Here is a 12,070-nt window from a genome sequence, read left to right as displayed (position 1 = left end):
TTTGACAAAATTTTGTGTATTGTGGAAGACGAGTTGCCCATTTCATATTTTTGCATAAGTTCATCCAATTTTTCCAGCATCATTTTTCACAGAGACTATCATTTTCCTAGTGGGTGTTTTTGGCTCCTTTGTAGAATAATAGCTGAACATATATTCAGGGATTTAATTCTGGGCTATCCATTCTGTTCCAATGGGTGAATATTTATTTTAAGAATGTATCATTCAGTTTTAACCATTTTACTTTGTATTAATAGTATATTTTGAAATCAGAAAGTGTGATGGATCCAGGTTTGTGTGGTTTTCTTGGGATTGCTTGGTCTCTTTGGGCTCTTTTGTGGTTCTGTGCAAATGTTAAGACGATTTTTCATATTTAATATCATTGAAGTTTTGATAGTAATTGTGTTGAATCTATAGATGGCTTGACTATAATGGACATTTAAAAATATTCACTCTTCTGGTTCATGAAATGGGATGGCTTTCTATTTGTTTTATATCTTTTTTTGATATCTTTCAGCAATCTCTTGAAGTTTTGTTATTTAGATCATTATTTTCCTTGGTATGGTTTATTCTTACATATATTATTATTTTTGTTGTTACTTTAATTGGAATTATATTTTTTACATGTTTAAATACTATTCCATAGAAATTCAAATGCCTTCTGTGTGTTGATTTTATATCCTGCAATTTTATTGAGTTTATTCCTAGCTACAAATGTTCTAGTTTTCTAATTGTATATTCTTGCCTCCTTTGTCATGGATTAATTGGTCATATAAATGTGTGTCCACTTCTTGACTCTGTTCCATTGATCTATGTGTCTGTTTTTGTTCCATCACCATACTATTTTGAATATTATAGGTTTATAGTACAGTCTGAAGTCATGGGTTATGATATCTCAAGCTCTTGTTCCTCTTTCTCAAGATCGTTTTGGCTGTTTGGGGTCTTTTTTCTATACATTCAAATAAATTAATTTATATTAAAAATAAAATACAAAAAAAATTCAAAATTGTTTGTTCAAGTTATGTGAAATTTTTTCATTGTTATATTTATAGGGATTGCATTGAAAATGTAGAGCACCTTGGTCAGAATAATCAGTTTAAAAATATTAAATACTCCAGGAGGAGCCAAGATGGCGGAGGAGTAGGATGGGGAGAACACTTTCTCCCCCACAAATTCATTAAAAGAGCATTTAAACGTCGAGTAAATTCCACAAAACAACTTCTGAATGCCGGCAGAGGACATCAGGCACCCAGAAAAGCAATCCAACTCTTCGAAAGGAGGTAGGAAAAAATATATAAGACAAAAAAAGAGACAAAAGAGGGAGGGACGGAGTTCCGTCCCGGGAAGGGAGTCTTAAAAAGAGAGAAGTTTCCAAACACCAGGAAACCTTCTCACTGCCGAATCTGTGCCAAGCTTTGGAAGCACAGAGGGCAACATAACTGGAAGAAAAAATAAATAAACAATTAAAACTCGAAGATTGCGAGTCCTACGGTAACTCCCCCAGCGGAGAAGCAGCGCAGACGCCTGCACGCGCCATTAGCAAGCGGGGGCTGGGCAGGGAGGCGCAGCGCGGGCTGCATCGCTTAGAGTAAGAATCTGGCCTGAATACCCTGAGCACTATCTGAGCGAAATAATTTGGGCTAGCAAACCAGACTGTGGGATATCTACCACGCGAAAAGCCAGCCCCAACCTAAGACACCACCAGGCCCGCGCACGGAACAAAGAATTGATCAGAGATAGCCGGCTGCAGACCTTCCCCCTCCGGTGACAGGCAGCCAGAGCCGGAAGGGGGCAATCGCAGCCCCAGAGAGACATTATCTATAAAACTGTAAGCAGGCTTATTTGCTAACTAAAACTTTTTGGGGGTCTGGACGGTTAACATCTGCCTGAGAAGGTGCGCCGGTTTTACACCCAGATAACCGAGTGGCGGGGAGGCGATAAGTCGCAGCATTGGCGCTCGCCAAACACCTCATCACTTGAGCTGCTCAGACCTGGGAAGAGCACAAAACTCAGACCCAACTGAGTCTGCGCCTCTGAGGACTACCCGAATGCCTGAACCTGAGCGGCTTGGACCTGGGAGGTACATACAACCCAGGGCCAGCCTTGGATTGTTCCCGGCGGAACAACCTAGAGCCCGAGCAGTGTGGGCAGGGAGGCTACACGCGCCGTGAGCGGGGGCAGACCCAGTGTGGCTGAGGCACTGCGAGCGCACGCCAGTGTCATTTGTTTGCAGCATCCCTCCCTCCCTCCCCACAGCGCGACTGAACAAAGAGAAGAAATACAGCTCCACCCATCAGAACACCGACACAAGCTTCCCTAACCAGGAAACCTTGACAAGCCACCTGTACAAACCCACACACAGCGAGGAAAAGCCACAATAAAGAGAGCTCCACAAACTGCCAGAATACAGAAAGGACACCCCAAACTCAGCAATTTAAACAAGATGAAGAGACAGAGGAATACCCAGCAGATAAAGGAACAGGATAAATGCCCACCAAACCAAACAAAAGAGGAAGAGATAGGGAATCTACCTGATAAAGAATTCCGAATAATGATAGTGAAATTGATCCAAAATCTTGAAATTAAAATGGAATCACAGATAAATAGCTTGGAGACAAGGATTGAGAAGATGCAAGAAAGGTTTAACAAGGACCTAGAAGAAATAAAAAAGAGTCAATATATAATGAATAATGCAATAAATGAAATTAAAAACACCCTGGAGGCAACAAATAGTAGAATAACAGGCAGAAGATAGGATTAGTGAATTAGAAGATAGAATGGTAGAAATAAATGAATCAGAGAGAATAAAAGAAAAACGAATTAAAAGAAATGAGGACAATCTCAGAGACCTCCAGGACAATATTAAACGCTACAACATTCGAATCATAGGGGTTCCAGAAGAAGAAGACAAAAAGAAAGACCATGAGAAAATACTTGAGGAGATAATAGTTGAAAACTTCCCTAAACTGGGGAAGGAAATAATCACCCAAGTCCAAGAAACCCAGAGAATCCCAAACAGGATAAACCCAAGGCGAAACACCCCAAGACACATATTAATCAAATTAACAAAGATCAAGCACAAAGAAAAAATATTAAAAGCAGCAAGGGAAAAACAACAAATAACACACAAGGGAATTCCCATAAGGATAACAGCTGATCTTTCAATAGAAACTCTTCAAGCCAGGAGGGAATGGCAAGACATACTTAAAATGATGAAAGAAAATAACCTACAGCCCAGATTATTGTACCCAGCAAGGATTTCATTCAAGTATGAAGGAGAAATCAAAAGCTTCTCAGACAAGCAAAAGCTGAGAGAATTCTGCACCACCAAACCAGCTCTCCAACAAATACTAAAGGATATTCTCTAGACAGGAAACACAAAAATGGTGTATAAATTCGAACCCCAAACAATAAAGTAAATGGCAACAGGATCATACTTATCAGTAATTACCTTAAACATAAATGGGTTGAATGCCCCAACCAAAAGACAAAGACTGGCTGAATGGATACAAAAACAAGACCCCTACATATGTTGTCTACAGGAGACCCATCTCAAAACAGGGGACACATACAGACTGAAAGTGAAGGGCTGGAAAAAGATTTTCCATGCAAATAGGGACCAAAAGAAAGCAGGAGTAGCAATACCCATATCAGATAAAATAGACTTTAAAACAAAGGCTGTGAAAAGAGACAAAGAAGGTCACTACATAATGATCAAAGGATCAATCCAAGAAGAAGATATAACAATTATAAATATATATGCACCCAACATGGGAGCACCGCAGTATGTAAGACAAATGCTAACAAGTATGAAAGGAGAAATTAACAATAACACAATAATAGTGGGAGACTTTAATACCCCACTCACACCTATGGATAGATCAACTAAACAGAAAATTAACAAGGAAACACAAACTTTAAACGATACAATAGACCAGTTAGACCTAATTGATATCTATAGGACATTTCATCCCAAAACAATGAATTTCACCTTTTTCTCAAGCGCACATGGAACCTTCTCCAGGATAGATCACATCCTGGGCCATAAAGCTAGCCTTGGTAAATTCAAAAAAATAGAAATCATTCCAAGCTTCTTTTCTGACCACAACGCAGTAAGATTAGATCTCAATTACAGGAGAAAAACTATTAAAAATTCCAACATATGGAGGATGAACAACACCCTGCTGAATAACCAACAAATCACAGAAGAAATCAAAAAAGAAATCAAAATTTGCATAGAAACGAATGAAAATGAAAACACAACAACCCAAAACCTGTGGGACACGGTAAAAGCAGTCCTAAGGGGAAAGTTCATAGCAATACAGGCACACCTCAAGAAACAAGAAAAAAGTCAAATAAATAACCTAACTCTACACCTAAAGCAACTAGAAAAGGAAGAAATGAAGAACCCCAGGGTTAGTAGAAGGAAAGAAATCTTAAAAATTAGAGCAGAAATAAATGCAAAAGAAACAAAAGAGACCATAGCAAAAATCAACAAAGCCAAAAGCTGGTTCTTTGAAAGGATAAATAAAATTGATAAACCATTAGCCAGACTCATCAAGAAACAAAGGGAGAAAAATCAAATCAATAAAATTAGAAATGAAAATGGAGAGATCACAACAGACAACACAGAAATACAAAGGATCATAAGAGACTATTATCAACAATTATATGCCAATAAAATGGACAACGAGGAAGAAATGGACAAATTCTTAGAAAAGTACAACTTTCCAAAACTCGACCAGGAAGAAATAGAAAATCTTAACAGACCCATCACAAGCACGGAAATTGAAACTGTAATCAAAAATCTTCCAGCAAACAAAAGCCCATGTCCAGACGGCTTCACAGCTGAATTCTACCAAAAATTTAGAGAAGAGCTAACACCTATCCTGCTCAAACTCTTCCAGAAAATTACAGAGGAAGGTAAACTTCCAAACTCATTCTATGAGGCCACCATCACCCTAATACCAAAACCTGATAAAGATGCCACAAAAAGAAGAAAACTACAGGCCAATATCACTGATGAACATAGATGCAAAAATCCTAAACAAAATTCTAGCAATCAGAATCCAACAACACATTAAAAAGATCATACACCATGACCAAGTGGGCTTTATCCCAGCGATGCAAGGATTCTTCAATATCCGCAAATCAATCAATGTAATATACCACATTAATAAATTGAAAAACAAAAACCATATGATTATCTCAATAGATGCAGAGAAAGCCTTTGACAAAATTCAACACCCATTTATGATAAAAACTCTCCAGAAAGCAGGAATAGAAGGAACATACCTCAACATAATAAAAGCTATATATGACAAACCCACAGCAAACATTATCCTCAATGGTGAAAAATTGAAAGCATTTCCTCTAAAGTCAGGAACAAGACAAGGGTGCCCACTTTCACCATTACTATTCAACATAGTTTTGGAAGTTTTGGCCACAGCAATCAGAGCAGAAAAAGAAATAAAAGGAATCCAAATTGGAAAAGAAGAAGTAAAACTCTCACTATTTGCAGATGACATGATCCTCTACATAGAAAACCCTAAAGACTCCACCAGAAAATTACTAGAATTAATCAATGATTATAGTAAAGTCGCAGGATATAAAATCAACACACAGAAATCCCTTGCATTCCTATACACTAATAATGAGAAAACAGAAAGAGAAATTAAGGAAACAATTCCATTCACCATTGCAACGAAAAGAATAAAATACTTAGGAATATATCTACCTAAAGAAACTAAAGACCTATATATAGAAAACTATAAAACACTGGTGAAAGAAATCAAAGAGGACACTAATAGATGGAGAAATATACCATGTTCATGGATTGGAAGAATCAATATAGTGAAAATGAGTATACTACCCAAAGCAATTTATAGATTCAACGCAATCCCTATCAAGCTACCAACAGTATTCTTCACAGAGCTAGAACAAATAATTTCACAATTTGTATGGAAATACAAAAAACCTCGAATAGCCAAAGCGATCTTGAGAAATAAAAATGGAACTGGAGGAATCAACCTACCTGACTTCAGGCTCTACTACAAAGCCACAGTTATCAAGACAGTATGGTACTGGCACAAAGACAGAAATATAGATCAATGGAATAAAATAGAAAGCCCAGAGATAAATCCACGCACATATGGACACCTTATCTTTGACAAAGGAGGCAAGAATATACAATGGATTAAAGACAATCTCTTTAACAAGTGGTGCTGGGAAATCTGGTCAACCACTTGTAAAAGAATGAAACTAGAACACTTTCTAACACCATATACAAAAATAAACTCAAAATGGATTAAAGATCTCAATGTAAGACCAGAAACTATAAAACTCCTAGAGGAGAACATAGGCAAAACACTCTCTGACATACATCACAGCAGGATCCTCTATGACCCACCTCCCAGAATATTGGAAATAAAAGCAAAAATAAACAAATGGGACCTAATTAAACTTAAAAGCTTCTGCACATCAAAGGAAACTATTAGCAAGGTGAAAAGACAGCCTTCAGAATGGGAGAAAATAATAGCAAATGAAGCAACCGACAAACAACTAATCTCAAAAATATACAAGCAACTCCTCCAGCTCAACTCCAGAAAAATAAATGACCCAATCAAAAAATGGGCCAAAGATCTAAACAGACTTTCTCCAAAGAAGACATACAGATGGCTAACAAACACATGAAAAGATGCTCAACATCACTCGTTATCAGAGAAATGCAAATCAAAACCACTATGAGATACCATTTCACACCAGTCGGAATGGCTGCGATCCAAAAGTCTACAAATAATAAATGCTGGAGAGGGTGTGGAGAAAAGGGAACCCTCTTACACTGTTGGTGGGAATGCAAACTAGTACAGCCACTATGGAGAACAGTGTGGAGATTCCTTAAAAAACTGGAAATAGAACTGCCTTGTGATCCAGCAATCCCACTGCTGGGCATACACACTGAGGAAACCAGAAGGGAAAGAGACACGTGTACCCCAATGTTCATCGCAGCACTGTTTATAATAGCCAGGACATGGAAGCAACCTAGATGTCCATCAGCAGATGAATGGATAAGAAAGCTGTGGTACATATACACAATGGAGTATTACTCAGCCATTAAAAAAAATACATTTGAATCAGTTCTAATGAGGTGGATGAAACTGGAGCCTATTATACAGAGTGAAGTAAGCCAGAAGGACAAACACCAATACAGTGTACTAACGCATATATATGGAATTTAGAAAGATGGTAACGATAACCCTGTATACGAGACAGCAAAAGAGACACTGATGTATAGAACAGGCTTATGGACTCTGTGGGAGAGGGAGAGGCTGGGAAGATGTGGGAGAATGGCATTGAAACATGTGAAATGTCATGTATGAAACGAGATGCCAGTCCAGGTTCAATGCACGATGCTGGATGCTTGGGACTGGTGCACTGGGACGACCCAGAGGGATGGTATGGGGAGGGAGGAGGGAGGAGGGTTCAGGATGGATTTTCTTTTTAAATTAATAGTAGAAAATAAAAATTAAAAAAAAAAAAAAAAGAAAATGAACCCTGGAAACAACAAGATATGTGGATGGAGGTTTTCCATAAAATATTTTACACATTGATGCATTTAATAAGACACCTAATCCATTAAATCTTAAAAAAAAAAAAAAAATTAAATATTCCAATTCAAAAGAAGGCTATATCTTTCCATCTGTTTTCTTTGTCTTCAATTTCTTTCATCATTGTCTTATAGTTTTCCAAATACAGGGTTTTCTTTTACCTCCTGGGTTAATGGATTCCTAAGTATTTTTTCATTTAATTTTATTTTTTTACTTTTGATGTGACTCTACATGGGACAGTTTCCTTAAGTTCTATTTCTTATAGTTCATTATTAGCATGTAGAAAAGCAACAGAATTCTGCATATTCATTTCCTGCAAATTTACTGAATTCATGGAGCATCTTTAGTAGTTTTTCACTGGTGTGTTTAGGGTCTTCCATGTCTAATATTCTGTCACTTGCCAACAGTGACAGTTTTGGCCTAGATTCGAGTTCATATGAGATTTTGTGTGGCTCTTTTAATAATGAAGTCTCTATTTTTCCCAGGCTTCCCTGGGAGTAAAGAATCTGCCTGCAGTGCAGGAGACCTGGGTTTGTTTCCTTGGTTGGGAAGATCTCCTGGAGAAGGAAATGGCAACCTGCTCCAGTATTCTTGCCTGGAAAATCCCATGGACAGATGAGGCTGGCAGGCTACAGTCCATGAGGTCACAAAGAGGCAGACATGACTGAGCGACTAACACACACACTATTTTGCCCAGTCCTTCAAGTCTCTAGAAAGCAAGTCCTACTGGCCTTTACACCAAATGCTCTGGGAGCTTATCTTCCTAGTGCAGGACTCCCAAGCTTTGAAGTCTACCATGGGTTCATAAGTCTCCTATGGGACAATGTTTGCAGTATAATTATTGTCTAGTTTAGGTATCACCCTCCTAGGGTTCTGAGACTTGATTATATTGTAAGCCCTCCTCTTCTATCCATCTCATTGGTATACCTTTTTATGTTTTTTGTTGTAGAAGATTTTTTTGAAAGGTTCTGGTCTTTTTAACTAGTTGTGTTCTGTTCTGTTTTCACTGAACAGATTTAAGGTACAGATTCAGCAAAACCCTGGTTATGTATTTTTCCCAATCCCTCCTAGTTGTAGAGTATGGTCCATTCCACTTAGATTGACACCATTAGGCTCACCATTTTCACTCACCCAGACTCCCTACTTCTAGTCTTGTACTTCTTCAAATGATTACCAACAATTTAGCATTTCTAAAATGCAAGTCAGATCATTTTTATTGTTTTTGAAGACCTAGATACAAAAGGGCAAGAAAATAGAAGATAAAGTGAATAAAGAATAGAGAAATTACTGGAATAATTACTTCACTTGATTTGCCACTGACATTACCTTTAGTCATGATTTTCTTTTCCCACAACATCAGGTCCCTGAGCAAGTCCCCCTACCCCAGAATCCTTTACTAATCTGAGGGTAACGTCTAGAGCTCCCAGGTTTTCTCTCAGCACCACTTCGTTTGGCTGAACTTGCTTGTCAGAAGTGGAACATCAAAAGCATCAAAATAATATGTATATATATTTTATTATAAGTGTTTGTACAAACTACACTTACAGTTCAAATTTGTAGGGATAGTAGGCATGTTCAATTAGGATTCTAAACTAACTTAGCTCTTATTTTTAATTATAAGATAAAAAATATTGTTTGAGTCAATGAAGGACTAAATGTTTCTTCTCCTTTCTTATATAATGTTACATACTTCAAATCTTTGCTCTGATACCATCTCTTGTGAAAAATGTTCCCTGCTTGAGAGAACATTGGGGTTAATATAATTCTGTCCATTTAGACTTAATATTCTCCCCACAGTACCTTGTGGGGTATTGAATTTTCAATATACCACAAGAAGCTAAGGATTTCAGACAGGAAACACTCACTAGGTAGCTTCAGAATTGGATCATGAGGAACGAACTAGTCCACAATAAAGACAGGCAGAAGATATGTAGTAGTCATGATTAGCTATGATAGAATGAACGTGATTTCTAAGATTGGTCACACAGCCAACCAAGCAGAAACTATGGACTAAAAAAGGAAGAAATGTCTGATAATTTTGCCTTTATTTTTAAGTAATTTCAAATATATACTGGTACCAAGGATAATCATAGTACAATGAACACATATAAAGGTTACCTACATTTATCTGTTAACATTCTTTTGCCTCATCACATTTTTCTGTCCATCCCTTTCCCATTAGTTGCATAAATTATGATATTTTACTCTAAATAACTTAGTTATGTATTTCCTAAGTATATGAATACTATCCCTCAGCATCACTGTACACTTATCAACTTCATAAAATTGAAACATGGATTTAGTATAATTGTAAAAATAATTTTACAAGAAGTATAAAATTAAAGATAAATTTTACAAGAAGTATAAAAATGAGCTTTCCAGTACAAGGAAACAGTTCCTTCAAAGGGATGAATATAGGATGACACATCATAGTAGGACAATCCAAAGAATAGCTTAAGCAGAAGACTATATATTTCTGATAAATAAACTGAAGAATAAACCATTAGCATAAAAATATCTTATTTCATAGTTCTCTGAAAGGCAGATTCCACATTCAACAAGTTCTTTAGAGCCCCTGTGACATCCTTATTCCTAAGACTATAGATTAAAGGGTTTAGAACAGGAGTGAGTATGGTGTAAAAGATAGATACAGCCATGTCCTTCTCAGAGGTGTGGTAGGAGCTGGGGAACATATAGCTGTAGGTTGAAGTTCCATAGAAGAGGATGACCACAGTCATGTGGGAAGAACAAGTCATAAAAGCTTTTTTCCTGCCCTCTGCTGAATTCATCCTGTGGATGGTGAGGAGGATGAATGAATAAGAACTTGAAATGATGGTCACAGGGATGAGGAGCATGAGGACACAGCACAGGTACATGAGTGTCTCATACAGGGAAGTGTCTGAGCAGGAAAGCTTCATTACAGCAGGGACCTCACAGAAGAAATGATGGATCTCCCGGGATCTGCAGAAGGGGAAGGTCATGGTGATGGGTGTGAGCATAAAGCCATCCACTGATCCCAGAAACCAGCAGCCAGACACCAGGAGGAGCCACATCTTATGGCTCATGAGGGTAGAATAGTGGAGTGGATGACAGATGGCCACATAGCGATCATAGGCCATGGCAGCCAGAAGGAAATATTCTGAACCTCCTACTGTTAGATAGAGAAACATCTGCATTCCACATTCAGGGGCTGAGATCTTATTCTTACCCATGACCTGGTCCATGAGCATCTTGGGAACAATTACAGAAATGTATATCATGTCCATGAGAGACAACTGGCTGATGAAAAAGTACATGGGAGTGTGGAGGTGGGCATCAGAATATATCAGAAGGATCAGCATGATATTCCCAGACAGGGCCATCAGGAAAATCACAAAAATGACTACACAAAGAAGAATTGGGTACTTGGATTGACTGAAGAGTCCCATGAGGATGAAATCCAACTGTTCAGTGTAGTTGGCCACCCAGATGGAGTTGTCCATGAGATTTCACCTAGACCACCAAGGAGAGCTTTGTGATTAACAGATTATTCATGGGATATGACCACCTGAAATGAATATTTAGTGAGATTGTGGGGTGTGCGTGAGTTTGTGTGTGTGCATGCTCAGAAACTCAGTTGTTCTAATTATGAAGAAATGTCTCAGGGCTGTAGATTTCGGGATTAATAATTGCTTGCAACTTAGTTGAAATCTAAGATTCCACAACTTTTGCTTAAGGAGTTGGTTACTCATAGTAAAACTACAGTGTTTTGTTACAGAAGTCAGAATTGAATCAGTCTGTTTTAAGGAACCAACAAATCTTATACAGTCTTTGAATGTATTCCACATGAGAAATAATTAGAAAATAGCTGAGTAATACTCCATTGTGTATATGTACCATAGCTTTCTTATCCATTCATCTGCTGATGGACATCTAGGTTGCTTCCATGTCCTGGCTATTATAAACAGTGCTGCGATGAAGGTAACAATAACCCTGCATATGAGACAGCAAAAGAGACACTGATGTATAGAACAGTCTTATGGACTCTGTGGGAGAGGGAGAGGGTGGGAAGATTTGGGAGAATGGCATTGAAACATGTATAATATCATGTATGAAATGAGTTGCCAGTCCAGGTTCGATGCACGATACTGGATGCTTGGGGCTAGTGCACTGGAATGACCCAGAGGGATGGTATGGGGAGGGAGGAGGGTGGAGGGTTCAGGATGGGGAACACATGTATACCTGTGGCGGATTCATTTTGATATTTGGTAAAACTAATACAATTTTGTGAAGTTTAAAAATAAAATTAAAAAAAAAAAAAAGAAAATAGCTGAAACATAATTTGGGGAAAATCTATACTAAATGTTTGAACTCCCTTTGCCTATAGGTTCTGGCCTTGCTATGAGGCTCTGTGTTTATGTGGAGGGAGCCATGCATCCACAGGAGAAGACTGGGGTCCTCAGAAATGGCCAAATATTTAGTTATAG

General features: G+C 38.0%; 1 protein-coding gene across 1 annotated transcript; it reads right to left on the bottom strand.

The window, feature by feature from the left end:
* Positions 1–10,123: 10,123 nt before the first annotated feature.
* OR2T55 (olfactory receptor family 2 subfamily T member 55) lies at positions 10,124–11,086 on the bottom strand. The gene has a single exon (NM_001390563.1). It carries the CDS (start codon positions 11,084–11,086, stop codon positions 10,124–10,126), a length of 963 nt encoding a protein of 320 aa, NP_001377492.1.
* Positions 11,087–12,070: the final 984 nt, after the last annotated feature.

Source organism: Bos taurus, chromosome 7 (genome assembly GCF_002263795.3).
Source record: "Bos taurus isolate L1 Dominette 01449 registration number 42190680 breed Hereford chromosome 7, ARS-UCD2.0, whole genome shotgun sequence".
NCBI classification, from domain to species: Eukaryota; Metazoa; Chordata; class Mammalia; order Artiodactyla; family Bovidae; genus Bos; species Bos taurus.
The sequence above is the reverse complement of the archived record's forward strand: the minus strand, read 5'-3'. Positions and strand labels throughout refer to the sequence as shown.